The sequence below is a fragment of the Rana temporaria genome, chromosome 5 (assembly GCF_905171775.1).
Source record: "Rana temporaria chromosome 5, aRanTem1.1, whole genome shotgun sequence".
Classification (NCBI taxonomy): domain Eukaryota; kingdom Metazoa; phylum Chordata; class Amphibia; order Anura; family Ranidae; genus Rana; species Rana temporaria.
Window position 1 is genome coordinate 81,697,571 of NC_053493.1, and position 17,291 is coordinate 81,714,861.

At 39.6% G+C, this 17,291-nt stretch overlaps 1 protein-coding gene across 6 annotated transcripts in view; it reads right to left on the reverse strand.

Annotated features, from left to right (window-relative positions):
• Positions 1–17,291, reverse strand: part of LOC120940114 (sodium channel protein type 5 subunit alpha-like) — a 494,846-nt gene that overhangs the window by 171,149 nt on the left and 306,406 nt on the right. For all 6 annotated transcript variants that reach the window (XM_040352763.1, XM_040352761.1, XM_040352760.1 and 3 more), the window contains one exon: positions 12,900–13,256. In XM_040352763.1, the coding sequence (XP_040208697.1) occupies positions 12,900–13,256 (357 nt within the window). The remainder of the gene's footprint in view (positions 1–12,899; positions 13,257–17,291) is intronic.

Sequence of the window (17,291 nt, forward strand, 5' to 3'; positions counted from 1 at the left end):
TTGCCCCTAGATAATCTTCCATCATATGATGCAGACGTTGCCGATGGAATGTGAAAGCCGAGGACTAAAAAAATTGTGAAATTCATTATTCAGGCACCTCCTTCTCCACTGCTCCTCCCATGACCAACAGAAGCCTCACAACTATGTTTTCCACAACGCTGTAACCTACCAGAGTTGGAAAAAGCATTAGATAAACTCCTCTTTAAGGTGTCTTCAAGAGATTTCATCTTCTGCACCCTCTGTGGTTCTGAAACGTTCTCATTGTACAGTGGTCTAGGAGGGTTGCCACCCAATAGCGATCCTTCTCCTTTATGTTATGTATTCGTGGGTCCTTTAGCAGGCTTTGAAGCATGAGGAGCCCATACACTGCAAGTTTGCAGAGGCAGGAGAAGCAGACTCCTCGGGTCACTGAGGATCACAGTATCTGGAACTGCCTCCCCCCAGCCACGTACTACTCCCAAGGGTTCTGGGGATTGAAAACCATCTTTTAAAGTGGAGGTCCACCCTAATTTTTTTTTACAAAAAGGCTCCAAAAAATGTAAAAAAAAAAAAAAACTATACTTACCAGAAATGGCTATTGCTAGGCAGATTGTCCTAATCTGCCACTTCCTATTCCGTGGTGATCTTCTGTCTTCTCCTCCTCACGTTGTCTTCTGGGATATTTGGGTGTGATGTCTTCTAGGACCTGTGCGTGTCCCAGAAGACAGCTGGCCATTCACTCGCACGTGCGCAGAAGGAAACGGGCAGTGAAGCCACAAGGCTCCACTGCCTGTTTTCCTTACTTCGAATGGCTGCGCCTGGACCCGATACAACGGACGGATAGGCCTTGGGCGGCCGACTTCGTGGGCACCCTGGACAGGTAAGTGTGCTTATTAAAATTCAGCAGCTACAGTGTTTGTAGCTGCTGACTTTAAAAAGAAAATTGTCGTCCTGTCCCCTAGACACACCAACTGAACCACTGCATGGCACCTTTTAGACTGACTCATTTAATTGCTCCTTGAACGCTTGTGTTTCATAGGACAATTCAGCAGAGCAGGACATGGAGGAGGAGGAGGGGGAGGTAGAGCTGACAAAGATCGCATCAACACCACTTACTTTATAAAGACGTGGTGGCACAACAAGCTGCAGCACTGAGCCCTTTCCTGCATGAGTTGCAAGCAAACAAAATGTTATAAAGATGTGGAAATGTGTACATGGATGCATTTTAATCAATGGAAAGTGGTGTTTGGTACATAGATGCATTTAACCTGAGTACTGACTACACAGACGCACTCCACCGACACATAATATACTGCAGTAAAACTGCACTGACGCACTGCAATATACTGCGTTAATGTGCAGTAAAGCACAGAAATACACTGCGTTACACATGCAGTAATGTACTGAAATATACTGCGCTAAACGTGTACTACCGCACAGAAATATAGTGCGTTAAACATGCAGTATTGCACTGAAATTTACTACGTTAAATGTGCACTAATGCACCCGCATATACTGCGTTAAACGGCACGTAGCGCACTGAATAATACTGCTTTAAAAGCGCAGTAACGCACTGAAATATACTGCATTAAACATGCACTAACACACAGAAATATACTGCGTTAAACATGCACTAACGCACAGAAATGTACTGCGTTAAATGGCACATAACGCACTAAAAAATACTGTGTTAAACGTGCACTAAAGCACAGAAATATACTGCTTTAAACATGCACTAACGCACAGAAATATACTGCTTTAAACATGCACCAATGCACAGAAATATACTGCATTAAATGTGTATTAACACACAGAAATATACTCCATTAAACGTGCAGTAACGCACACAAATATACTGTATTAAACGTGCAGTAACGCACAGAAATATACTGTGTTGAATGGCACATAATGCACTGAAATATATTGTGTTAAACGTGCACTAATGCACAGAAATATACTGCATTAAATGTGCACCAACACACAGAAATAAACTGCGTTAAACGGCACATAACACACTGAAATATACTGTGTTAAATGTGCACTAACACTCAGAAATATACTGCATTAAATGTGCACTAATGCACTAAAATATTCTGTGTTAAACATGCACTAACGCACAGAAATATATTGTGTTAAACATGCACTAACACACTGAAATATACTACGTTAAACGGCATGTAACGCACTGAAATATACTGCATTAAATGTGCAGTAATGCCCAGAAATATACTGCGTTAAACGTGCACTAATGCACTGAACTATACTGCAGTAAACTTGACCTGCACTAATGCACCGGCATATACTGCGTTAAACGCCACGTATCGCACTGAATAAAACTGTGTTAAACGCGCAGTAACGTACTGAAATATACTGCATTAAACATGCAATAACACAGAAATATACTGCGTTAAACTTGCACTAATGCACAGAAATGTACTGCGTTAAACGGCAAGTAACGCACTAAAATATACTGCGTTAAACGTACACTAAAGCACAGAATTATACTGCTTTAAACATGCACTAACGCACATAAATATACTGCGTTAAACTTGCACTAACACAGACATACACTGCATTAAATGTGTATTAACACACAGAAATATACTGCATTAAACATGCAGTAACGCACAGAAATATACTGCATTAAATGTGCAGTACCACTCTGAAATATACTGCGTTGAATGGCACAAAATGCACTGAAATTTACTGCGTTAAACGTGCACTAACGTACAGAAATATACTGCATTAAACGTGCAGTAACGCACAGAAATATACTGCATTAAACGTGCATTAACGCACTGAAATATACTGTGTTAAACATGCACTAACTTACAGAAATATACTGTGTTAAACGTGCACTAACACACTGAAATATACTGCATTAAACGGCATGTAACGCACTGAAATATACTGCGTTAAATGTGCAGTAATGCCCAGAAATATACTGAGTTAAATGTGCACTAACGCACTGAACTATACTGCAGTAAACTTGACCTAACAAAATAAACTGACACTAATGTAAAAATGAATGGTCACTAGACTTACACTGACTGAACCATTACTAGATTCCCACTAAAGTGACACTAAAGTAAAAATTAATGGTCACTACATTCACAGTGACTAAATTGTCACTAGATTCACACTAAACTGATATTCTACACTGACAATAGAATCAGAATAGAATCAGTATAGCACACTAACTGTATAGTAGCACTGAACAGAGCCATGTTCTATCTCTCCTCACGCTGATATCACACTACAAATGGCCGCCATTGAAAGATTTCTCCAATCATGGCTCAGAGAGTGTTCTATACCCTGATTGGGCAAAGCTTTCATTGCTTTGCAGTGCATTGTGGTAATTTGTAGGGCGCAACAAATGGTCGAATGCCCCGATAATTCAGGTGTTCGTCGAGTGGGTGAACAGCTAATGTTCGGCCCGAACTCATGCTCGGGCCAAACCATTCGCCTATCCCTATTTACTAAATTTAAAAAAAGTGCCGCAAAGTAAATACAAATACTTAGACATATGCAGAGGAAAAACGAAATAAAGCTTTGTCTTTGAATATTTGTACTAAACACAGGTTTTCCACCTTAATTAGGTTAAAGGCAAGTCAGCAGATTGCCTTTCTCTCATGTATCATGTCTCTCTACTGCCATACTTTTGTAACTAATACTTGCATATCAGATCTGACTCTGTTATTGTATGAGATGTGTACCTCTGATTTTCTGTGTTTGATTTTATTAATTTTTAAAATTGTCCATAAAAACTAGTTGAAACAGAAAAACATTTACTGCTCTGACAACATGTACATGTCATGAGTGTAGGATTGTACTGGAGTATTGATGATCTCAATGATTTTTCACAAAACCTATTTTTCTGTAAAATTACAGATCTCACAAAAGTGGAAATTTTAAACTTTTTAACCTGTTTAGTAGACATATGTGACTTGTTTAGTTAGGAATTGAAATTCGGACAACATTTTCGTTATTCGGAGATTCGGATGTATCCGAATCACAATTTCAACAAATCCAAAATTAATTATAATGAAACTATTAATTATGTTGTATTCATTTGTTTTATTTGAATGACAGGATGTGATGGTTTGGGACTTATGGGTAATGTCTGAAGCATCTGAAATAATGTAACGACATAATGAATGATCCAAAGTGATTCATTTCCATTTTGTTTTAAATTCTCATTATTATAAAAATACACTACATATGAAATGGAAACAGTGCAATAAATACAGTGAAATAAGAGTATGATTTCTACTTATTGTATTTGGGTTGGAAGGAGGTGGACCCATCAGAATCTCTAAATCATATCATAACAAACTAATCTGAAATACATTTTGTTCTGTTCATTCTCTCAGATGCACGCGACTTCAGTCGAAATCGTCCAATCAGCTTATTTATTTTCTCATTGTGGATTGGACTAGCAGGAATCACTCAGAGTGCATAAAAAAATCTCCCAAAATAATGAATTAACAAATTAAATGGAATATAGCCAATCTACTGAAATAACTTCTAAAAATATGAATCAATTCAGAACAATGAATACAGGTGAAACTCGAAAAATTTGAATATTGTGCAAAAGTTAATTTATTTCACTAATGCAACTGTCTGTGTTTATGTATATAGATATATATATATATATATATATATATATATATATATATATATATATATATATATATATATATATATATATATATATATATATATATATATATATATTCAAATGAGGGACTTTTTATAAGCCAAACAACGTGTCATGTGTATTTGAAAGAAGTAAGCTTTAAAGCCCACAGCACCCTCAAAGTCAACAAGAAATGCATTAAAGTGGTTCTAAAGGCTTAAGGTTTTTTGGCTGTCCTGGGACTCTCCCTCCTCATTGGCTGAGACAAGCAGGAGCCCATTGGCTCCCACTGCTGTCAATCACAGGAGAGAATGGGGGCAGGGCCGAGCCGCGGCTCTCTGTGTCTTATGGACACAATATCAGCTCCCAGTTTTTTTTTTGTTTTGCTTTTTGTGAAAGCTTAATTGAACAAGCTGAAGTTAAAAGCTGACTTGTTACCATGCCCTGCTGCACCAGATTTTGCACTGCCTAGTTTTAGCAAATAAACCCTAATATCTTGATACACACCAATTAATGCTAAGGCCCCGTACACACGGCCGAGGAACTCGACGTGCCAAACACATCGAGTTCCTCGGCCAGTTCAGCCCTGAAGCCGCCGAGGAGCTCAGCGGGCCGAGAGCTCCCATAGAACAACGAGGAAATAGAGAACATGTTCTCTATTTCCTCGCCGAGGTCCTCGTCGGCTTCCTCGGCGAAATTGTACACACGGCCGGGTTTCTCGGCAGAATTCAGCCAGAAACTCGGTCGGAAGCTGAATTCTGCCGAGGAAACTGGTCGTGTGTACGGGGACTAACACTTGCTAAACACCTGCTGAGTCAGCTAAATGCTTGTTTAGATCTACAATTCCATGGAAAAATGATTAAGAATCAAAATGTGGTAGTGCCCTTGTCAATGTGAAAGCAATAGAAACATTGACTGAAGTTCAAATCCTAACTTGTGTCACTCAGGCTGGGTTCACACTGGTCACACTGGTGCGATATCAGCCATACTATCTGTATAAATGAAATCACATTGCATGGACATTGCATGTGATTTGCACTGCAGTGCGGTGCGAATCACATGCAATCTCGCTCAGCGCATTAGTGTGAACCCAGCCTAAGAAGTGAGGAAAAGTGATAAAAACTAGGCAAAGGCTTTAATCCACTATATCCAAAATTTAATAACATGTTTTGTTTGGAATTGGTCTTTAGGAAAGCCAATCATTGAGATTTTTGTTACTGCTTTTTGAATACTTGTTTAACATAATGCTATTTTGACAAATATCTGCAAGTGTAAGTGTGTCTAAAACTTTAAATAAAAAAATAAAAAAATTAGGGTAGAGAGAGGTTAGAACCTTAGTAAGAATTTTTCTTTTCCATCTGTTTCCCCACTACGGGAGTTCACTTTTACTATTTATAAGATTCTGAGTTGCCACCAGAACAGCAAGTCAGGGCAAAACTTCCAATAGGGACACCTAGTAATAGGATTTACATTACTTTGGAGATATTTAATCTCTAAATGAATCTAAATCCTTTATCCAAACTGCAAAAAAATATTTTCAGCTATAGATATACTACAGGATTAAAAATCAGCCTTGTGCCTTAGGTTTTATTCACCTGACCAGGTGCTTACAAAGAGTACAATCAGCAGAAAATAAAGTAAATTTCTTTTACCTATTATCGCATATAGGTTGCTTGCATCACTACATGTGACATTGAAATAAAGTTGTAAAAACAGAAAATGAGTTCCCAAAGTAAATGCCAATACCTTCCTGCACAAAAATCTTTAAAGCTCTAAGCTTAACAAAAGATCTCCCTATACCATTGTGAGCAATGTTAATATAGGAAAACATACAACCCAGCAGTAATAGGATGTCATCCAACGTACCTTGTGGGGGGCTAATCTGAATTTTTTAATTAACTGCAAATGAATTTCTGCTCTGCATGCAACAAAATTAATTTGGATTGTGGCTAAAGCCAAATTTAGGAATAAAATAAATGTAAAGTATGGGGGAAGAAATGTAGGAGTGTTCATCAACAGATAAGCTTACACTGGTAACGCAGGAAGTCACATTATAAAAGCTACCAATATAATGTGGCTTTTCACTGGTACGTCCAGCAGGCTTATCAATAGGGGTTTGTTTAGTGGGAAGCAATAAATAATTAAATTGATCGCTGGCCTTCTTAAGTGCAGTAGAACCATCTGTATTTACCAGCTGCCAGGTGAAGTTAATCTGCAAAAAAAGTGATAAAATGGAACTCCCAAGAGGTAAGCCTACTTTTCTATTCATTTACAATGTGCTTACCAGCTGTGATTGGCAGCTCTGTTGGTTTTATATTTAAGGACTCATTATTTCTATTGTGCTATAAAAATCCATTGGATCCAAGAGTCATGAGTATTGTAAATTAATTATTAAACAAGGAGTAAAAACACAGCCAAATTGTATGTCAGGCCAAAAACTTTTTTCTAGTTTTGGATAGAACATGCAGGGTTTTTAAACTCCTGCAAGGTTTTTACTGTTATTTGGCGCTCCTTTGGACTTTCTGTCCTGGTGATAACAACAGTTTCAGTGAAGAACAGAGAAGTAGTGTGGAAAAAGCTGCAACAAAAACACACACAGAAATAAAAATCTGATAGGGGTTTAAGCCTTTCCATATTCTACTAAGGAAAAACATTTTTATTTCTATCTGTGTTGCTACTGGGGAATTCCCCTCACTTCTGGTTTGGTAAAACAATGTTAGCCAGGCAGCGGGAGGTTAGGGTAAATCTTTTTTACGGCAACCTGGATGGCTGTAAAAGCCTGACAGGGGTTAGAATCTTCCACCTCTCTAGACAAAATAAAGAAAAAAGTGCTGAATGAACATACATTTTTAAACAGGTGTAGGCAATGCTAAACAGGTGGAGATCTACCTTGACAACATAGAAGAGATCAAAGATAAACAAGTGCAGCACCCTTTTATTAAAACAATAATATGTATGTATATATATATATATATATATATATATATATATATACACACACACACAGGTGGTACTCGACAAATGTGATTATCGTGCAAAAGTTAATTTATTTCACTAATGCAACTTAAAAAGTGAAACTAATATATGAGATAGACTCATTACATGCAAAGCAAGATAGTTCAAGCCGTGATTTGTCATAATTGTGATGATTACAACTTACAGCTCATGAAAACCCCAAATCCACAATCTCAGAAAATTAGAATATTGTGAAAAGGAGCAATATTCTAGGCTCAACGTGTCCCACTCTAATCAGCTAATTAAGCCATAATACCTGCAAAGGGTCCACTGTGCTTCATTAAGTCCAGGATCAACAAAGCCGTCTACCAGGATATTTTGGAGCACTTCATGCTTTCTTCCGCAGACAAGCTCTATGGGGATGCTGACTTCATTTTTCAGCAGGACTTGGCACCTGTCCACTCTGCCAAATGCACCAAAACCTGGTTCAATGACCATGGGATTACTGTGCTTGATTGGCCAGCAAACTTGTCTGACCTAAACCCCATAGAGAATCTATGAGGCATTGCCAAGAGAAAGATGAGAGACATGAGACCGAACAATGCAGAAGAGATGAAGGCCACTATTGAAGCACGAGATGTCAAAAATAAATGACAATATATGTATAAACAAGCTCATATGCAAAGCAAAACAGTGACAATAAAACATTTGACATGTGACACTGTCATAAAGGACAAATAAAATACAAAGTTTCTGTGATTGAAACAGTATATAAGGGAGATGAACTCCACTCCAAATGAGAAAGTGCAAAATGTGAACAAAATGAATTCTCATGTGCAAAAATAAGGTAAACAGTCAATCAATAATCCATTCTAGATCTAGGGTCCTGTTTTCCCTTTGCAGCCTATGGCACTGGTGTGTACACACCAGTGCCCCAGGCTGCAAAGGGAAAACAGGACCCTAAATAGGATGTTTTTTTGAGACTCTAGGACTAGTGATTTTCACCACATACTGAACTCATCTAATTTAACCTAGTATCAACAATTTTGTGTACACACCAGTGCCCCAGGCTGCAAAGGGAAAACAGGACCCTAAATAGGACGTTTATGAGACTCTAGGACTAGCGATTTTCACCACATAATGAACTCATCTAATTTAACCTAGTATCAACAATTGTGTTGCTATCCATGTGAGGAGATACTATATCCATCTCCCCACCACGCTATCACCTGGCTATCAAGCACTCGCTGGATCACTACTTGGAGTCATTTCCTGATCGTCCTGTGGAGGGATCATCCGACGTAGCAGGCATAATTCTCACGCTTTTCAGACTCACCACTCATGTGGGGGGGTCCACACCGTACGGTAAGAGTACCCACCTTCTCTTCTTTGGTTGCGGCCTCACAAGTTTACAGTGGTGACATAACCTGCATGACGTCATGATCTACACCAGCTCTAGATCCTAATGGATTATTGATTGACTGTTTACCTTATTTTTGCACATGAGCATTCATTTTGTTCACATTTTGCACTTTCTCATTTGGAGTGGAGTTCATCTCCCTTATATACTGTTTCAATCACAGAAACTTTGTATTTTATTTGTCCTTTATGACAGTGTCACATGTCACATGTTTTATTGTCACTGTTTTGCTTTGCATATGAGCTTGTTTATACATATATTGTCATTTATTTTTGAAATCTCATGCTATTAGCGCCGCACTTTGTATTTTTCACTTTTTGTCACAAATTTTCCAGTTTGTTGGTGCAGGCAGCTTTATTTCATTTATTCTTTTTGGCAGCGCAGTATTATACTTCTTTCTCCGCTATTGAAGCAACCTGGTCTTTCATAACACCTCAGCAGTGGCACAGGCTAATAGCTGCCATGCCACGCCGCATTGAGGCAGTAATTGCTGCAAAAGGGGCCCAACCCAAGTACTGAGTACTCATGCTCATACTTTCCAGAGATCCGATATTGTTCTATGTACAATCCTTGTTTTATTGATTGCATGTAATATTCTAATTTTCTGAGATTGTAGATTTGGGGTTTTCATGAGCTGTAAGCCCTAATCATCACAATTAAAAAGTAAAGCGCTGTGAATACTTTCTGGACGCACTGTGTATATGCAAATAAAAAGAGCAAAAAACAGACTAAATAGTATTTACAAAGTTTACATTTTAATATCTGATTTTAAGGGTGGAAGTACACGGATATGCTTATCAGAGCCCAGAGAGGTCCATACAAAGTTAAGAGAGCAATTTCCAGGGAGGGCTCAAGCCCAAACCTAACTGGTTTCTTTGGTGCTCCGCCGGCGGCCTCAAAGGACAAGCTACTGTTAGCCCAAAAGCTTTGAGTTAATTCAAGTTTATTTTTCATCATTTTTCATCATACAGTAGTGAGTCCACTACCTGATTTCATTAAATGTGACACGTAGGACAGACTTTGGCGGATGCTAGAATTCTGAGCTGTTACATCTAAGCAGTTATTTTGCATGTATATTTACAGTCACATCCAATAGGACTGCTGTGACTTAGATGCTACTTGACTGACCATTTATACTGTGTTTGATGATGGACTTCTACAGTGCTGCACACAGGGGTCCCAAGAAGACCACTGGAAACATTTATTGGCAGATATGTGCATACCGAGCTGTTTTAATTGCCACTTATCTGTGCAATTGGAAACTTACTTGATATGCCTGCAATGTCACAGAAATGTGATTATTTTTACATGGATGTCAACCCCTATTTGAGGGGTCCAGTGAGCTCTGTTGTATTAATATACCCTTTGTTAGGGGATGTGCCCAGAGCACAGTATAGTTTCTGAAATTCCAGTATATTTACAAATATTTACCACAAGACTTTCATAGTCTAACAACTGTTAATTCCATTAGCATTGCATAGGTCACCTGAGGGTAGAACACAGGAAGTATTTTAATTGTCTTTGCTATGGTTTTTGTATTATGTGTGAATAATACATTATGTATATTATGCAAGACGCACTTTCCTATATATTTTTTTATATTTTTGTTATATTTCTGTAGTGACAAACAATATGTTTGTTTAACAGTGGGTCCTTGTGCCCACATACTAGGAGTTTTTTTTTTTTTTTTTTTATACTTTTGAGTACCGGAGAACTCCATTGGTAGCCTCACTTAGATAATATTTAGAACCACGAGACAGTTGTTCCTTGTTAACTTCACTCTGTTAATGGCACATATGCCTGAACACCAAATATACTGAGAACAAAAATCAAGCCTGTTTTTAAAGAAAACTATTCCAAATTGGTGTTTGCAAACAACATCCCATGAATATCCACTGAAATACAACACGCTTCCATGAAAAAGCCAGACTTAGCACTCTGGGCCTGAATTCTATGACACTACTTCCAGCAACTTGATCCCATGCTAGTTATTGAGTGTCAAATACAATCCTAGAACTTCTTGTGCGTAGTATTTTTAAGGAGAGAACTTGAAGTGGTGCTGTTTGACAACTAATATAGGGATTATCACCATTTAAGTATTTTTTTTCTATTCTATATTTGTGTATTTATTGACCAGGTTTGATTGTCTGTTCGTGTTATATTGTTTTAATACTGTTGTGCATCTATATGGGCAGCATGTAGATAGGATCTGAAAACCCTAATAATTATTTTTGTTGGGTTTGAATGTTTTAGTTAATTGGACTGTGGTGATTGTTGTTTATATTTATCAGTATTTTTTTTTTTAGCTTTTATTGTTAAAGATTAATTGAACAAGCTGAAGTTAGAAGCGGATTGGCTACCATACACAACTGTACCAGATTTTGCACTCTCCAGTTTTAGTAAATCAACCCCATTAGTGTTTGAGTGAATGAGCACTGTTGTTACCCTAGCACAGGTAATGATTTAAAAATACAGACCGTCCCCCATTGTTTCAGTGTTAGATATGCAGCCCAAAAAGAAGCATTAAGAGAAGTTAAATGCTAGGGTTTACTTACACTTTAATGGAGGAAGCAGCCCTACATTTAGTCCCCTTTCACACTGGAGCATTTTTCAGGCGCTTTTGGGCTAAAAATAGCGCCTGTAAAGTGCCTGAAAAATGCCTACCCTGCAGCCCCAGTGTGAGAGCCTGAGTGCTCTCACACTGAGGCGGTGCGCTTGCAGGACATTATAAAAATTCCTGCAAGCAGCGTCTTTCAGGCGCTCCTCCACCGCCCCTGCCATTTAAATCATTAGCCATTGCTACCGAAGCGCCTGCAAAGCGCTTTGGTGCTTTAAACCCTTTATTCGCCCACTATCGGGGGTTAAAAGCGCCCCACTAGCGGACGAAAAGTGCCGCAATAACAGCATTAAAGCGCTGCTAAAATAAGTGGCGCTTTACTACTAACGCCCCCCGCCTCAGTGTGAAAGTAGCCTACAAAAATACCTGGAAGCAGCATATTTCGGGCGGTGCGTGAACCGTGTATACACCACTCCTTCACCACCTCTGCCCATTGAATTAAATGGGCACCACTGTCAAAGCGCCTGCAAAGTGCTTTGGCAGCAGCGCTTTTAACCCTTTTTTTGGCCATTAGCGGGTGTTAAAAGCGCCCCGCTAGTGGGAAAAAAGTGCCGCTATTATAAGTGCCGCTAAAATTAGCCATGCTTTATCGCTGACGTGAAAGTAGCCTTAATTTATGTTAACTATACTATACAGATGAAGCTTGAAGCAGAACTGTACCATATCCATACATTTAGAAAAAAACAACTGCTTTATATACATGCACACCCAAAAATACACAAGCTGAAAAAGTTTCATGCTGTAAGCACTCTTTCCTCCACACATTGCTATCTACATATACTCCATGTCCTCTGATACCAGTTTCAACCAGTGATAACACAATCCCACACATGCACACCCAGTTCAATGAAGCGCAATAACCTTCTAGCTTATGTGTGAATGGCAGTGCAATCAAACAAGAACCTAACAACATAACTATCATGCGGGATACAGCACGCCTTTACCCAAGGAAAACGGGGTAATATGTTATTATTGAACTGATATGAAACTTCTATGTTAATGAAAATATACTTTGGAAACGAACGATCCACTTTAAGTGGACCATTTATTTTATCATTTATCCCAGTTGAAGATGATCTTTTCCTAATTATTTGTATTGCTGACTGTGCATTCAAAACCATAAATTTATAGGACAAATTTAGCATAATACATAATAAATAATGCTGTTTAATGCCTGAAATATCTCAGCGCTGCTAGATATCAAACATCATTTCTATGGTGGAGAGCTAAAAGCAGACCCATAAAAGAAAAAAAAAATAAAGAAAAAATATGAAGACATTGTGACTTACCACTAGATTTCCTATTACCATGACTAGCATGAAGACAAGGATGCACAAGGGTTGACCACTAACTTCCATACAATCCCACATGGTCTCAATCCATTCTCCACACAAAACCCGGAACACAATGAGAAATGAGTGGAAGAAATCACTCATGTGCCATCGAGGTAACTTGCAATCCTCATTAATCTTGCAGACACAGTCCAGGTAGTTCCGTCCGAAAAGTTGCACTCCCACAACAGCAAAAATAAAGACGATGATCGCTAAAACAAGGGTAAGGTTCCCAAGAGCCCCAACAGAATTGCCAATAATTTTGATGAGGGTATTTAATGTTGGCCATGATTTTGCCAGTTTGAAAACACGAAGCTGTAATAAAGATAAAAATGAATTGCATAGTTTTAGTACACGTGTGTATAAACTGCTAAGACATGTCATTATTATCATGGTTTGACTTTGATTTTCAAATTTTTATCAATATCTCAAGGTTTATATCCACAATCTCAAGGTCAGCTTTGTTAACCTCTGCATTCTGTTTTTACACTGCAATGACTGTATTGTTACATATTTATTACATGTTTATAATACCAGACGTCATATATTCAGATCACAATTTCCAAAAGATAGCAATTATTAGGTATTAGGGGCCAGATTCATGTAGATTTGCGGCGGCGTATCGTATCCCGTTTACGTTACGCCGCCGCAAGTTTCCAGCGTAAGTGCTTGATTCACAAAGCACTTGCGTGTAAACTTTCGGCGGCGTAGCGTAAAGCCGTCCGGTGCAAGCCCGTCTAATTCAAATGGGGCGTGTACCATTTAAATTAGGCACGTTCCCGCGCCGAACGTTCTGCGCATGCTCCCTTTGGAAATTTCCCGCCGTGCTTTGCGCGAAATTACGGCGCCCCAACGTGTTTTTTGAACGGTGACGTGCGTAACGCGGGAACGACGGCCATACTTTAACATGGATGGTGCAATTTTACACAATCTAAATAGCACACTTAACTTTACGACGGGAAAAACCGACGTAAGAGAATGCGACGAACGCGCGTACCTTCGTGGATCACCGTAAACAACTAATTTGCATACCCGACGCTGGAAAACGATGCAAACTCCCCCCAGCGGCCGCCGGAGAATTACACCTACGATCCAAAGGCGTACGAAGCCGTACGCCTGTCGGATCTATGCCAAAAGCTGTCGTATCTTGGTTTGAGGATTCCAAATCAAGATACGACGCGGCAAATTTGAAAATACGCCGGTGAATCAGTAGATACGCCGGCGTATTTCTGCTGTGAATCTGGCCCTTGATTCAAGACAAAACTTCAAATGGACCTGACACCTTTAGCTTAGATATAGAATATCAATTTATTATAAATGAATATAGTCCCAAATGTCTGCTTCTTATACATGAGCCCAAAGAAAATAACTTGAATTATTTGAACTGCTAATGGTCCTATAATTCACCCACACAAAAATTAGGAGTTGTCCAGGTTTAGAACATGGATGGAGTTTAACACTGAATGCCATTAGGGAAATTAATGTACTGGTAAGATATATAAAGAGACAGAGATTGCCGCTCCAGGCAGGTCTTGTTGGGTGCAAATCTTCTTCTCAGGAACTGAGGGTGCTAGCAGTGCACATGATAATTAAGAACAAAAGATGATCAGGGCAGCCGCACTCCAATCCAACGTAACTTTAATGTAAACAACTGGAAACAGGCACTACAAGTCACAGCAACGAAACCTAGGACTAGCTGTCCTAGGTTTCGTTGCTGTGACTTGTAGTGCCTGTAGTGCTTGTAGTGCCTGTTTCCAGTTTCTTACATTAACCACTTCAGCCCCGGACCATATTGCTGGTCAATGACCAGGCTACTTTTTGCGATTTGGCACTGCGTCGCTTTAACTGACAATTACGCGGTCGTGCGATGTGGCTCCCAAACAAAATTGGCGTCCTTTTTTCCCACAAATAGAGCTTTCTTTTGGTGGTATTTGATCAACTCTGCAGTTTTTAGTTTTTGCGCTATAAACAAAAATAGAGCGACAATTTTTATTTTTTTTTATATTTTTTACTTTTTGCTATAATAAATATACTCCAAAAATATATATAAAAAACATTTTTTTTCCTCAGTTTAGGCCGATACGTATTCTTCTACATATTTTTCGTAAAAAAAAATCGCAATTATTGATTGGTTTGCGCAAATGTTATAGGCCCGGATTCACATACATCGGCGCATATTTATGCCGGCGTAGCGTATCTAATATACACTACGCTGACGCAGCGCAGAGAGGCAAGCACTGAATTCACAAAGCACTTGCCTCCCAAACTGCGCTGGGTTTCCTCGGCGTAAGCCGTCGTAGGTGGAAGTGGGTGTGAGCCATGCTAATGAGGCATGACCCCATGCAAATGATGGGCCGAGCGCCATACAAGTACTTAAAATGAATGGCGCATGCGCCATCCCGTGGATGCATCCCAGTGCACATGCTCAGAATCACGTCGGAACAACTACCTAAGATACGTCAAATCACTGCCTACGACGTGAACGCAACCTACGCCTAGTCATATTTACGTACAACGTAAACGACATAAGATACGACAGCTTGCATTCCCTGGTCCATACCTTTGCATGGGTTGCGCCTCCTATATGGGGAATAACTTTACACCGGACCTACGACTTACGCAAACTGCGTATATTATGCGCCGGGCGCAAGTACGTTCGTGAATCGACGTATCTCCCTCATTTCAATATTTGAATAGGAAATCAATGGGAGCGCCAGATGCGTCCGGCGTAACTATGCGCCCACGATACGCCGGCGTAGGAAAGTTAGGTCGGTCGGATGAAGCCTATTTTCAGGCGTATCTTGGTTTCAGAGTCCGGCGCATAGATACGAAAGCGCATATTTACACTTATGCGGCGTATCTCGAGATACGTCGGCGTAAGTGCTTTGTGAATCCGGGCCATAGCGTTTACAAAATAAGGGATAGTTTTATGGCATTTTTATAAATATTTTTTTTTTTACTAGTAATGGCGGCGATCAGCGATTCTTATCGGTACTGCGATATTATGGCGGACACTTCGGACACTTTTGACACATTTTTGGGACCATTGGCATTTTTATAGCCATCAGTGCTATAAAAATGCATTGATTACTATAAAAATGACACTGGCAGTGAAGGGGTTAACACTAGGGGCAAGGAAGGGGTTAATCATGTTCCCTGGGTGTGTTCTAACTGAAGGGGGGTGGGACTGACATGGGGAAATGACAAATCGCTGTTCATACATTGTTTACACACACAGCTCCCGGTTCTCGCTCTGTAACGAGCGATCGTGGGTGCCCGGCGGTGATCGCACCCACCTGGCACGTGCGTCGGGATCAGGGGCGAGCGGGGGGCGCACGTGCCCCTAATGGCTGATTCGCGAGGTGACGTAGATCTACGTGACCTCGCGCAGGGGAGCCGACCTGCCGCCGTATAACTGCGGCTGCTGGTCGGCAAGTAGTTAAAGTTACGTTGGATTAGAGTGCGGCTGTCCTGATCATCTTTTGTTCTTAAATACTGGTAAGATACCAAGTCTTTAGAGGGGCCTGCAAAGAATCGACTCTAATTGTGCAAGTAGAATCCTTGTTATTTATATTACAGTGATTCAATAGAAAGAAGATACGTTATTGCCTTAATTATCAGTACTAGTGCACTAGTGTTGCTATACAAGAGAAGGATTGTCTTCTTTTTCCCTATCATAAATTATGTATATGGAAATACTTTGAGGAAGGCTGTAATATCGGTGTTAAGCCATAGTATTGTCAGCTTTGACTTAAAGTGGAGTTCCACCCATAAATATAACATTACATCAGTTGTTTTAAAAAAATGTCATTAGTCCTTTACGAAAAATATATATTTTTTTAGATGCCTTCAAAGTGTTGTTGCTAGGCAGAATAGTTAATCTTCCCACTTCCTGCACCTAGGTGCTTAATGCACAGCACAGACTCCTTGGAATGTAGTGGGTGTAACTTTCCAGGAGTCTGTGCACTCCCCAGTCTCAAAGAATCATGTGACTTGGACAGCACAGGTGCTGAAACCTGATCTGACACTGATTGTGCATCTGCAAGGCTGAAATCCAGGAAGTCATACAGTCTGGCTTCATGATGCCCACACTTAAGATGGCCCCAGTCAATTTCTATTTTATAAAGTGTCTAAATGCTGTAACAACCTAACAAAACGGACCTTAGTTTACAGACTAACTTTACTAGAATACATTAAGCTTGTGTATTACAGGGGTATTTATATTTAAAAAGTGAAATTGTGGCCGGAACTCTGCTTTAAATTTAGAGTAAGAAGCTCATCATTATGGCCTGAAGACTCTCTAATGCTGCGTACACACAATCGGTTCATCTGATGAAAACGGTCTGATGG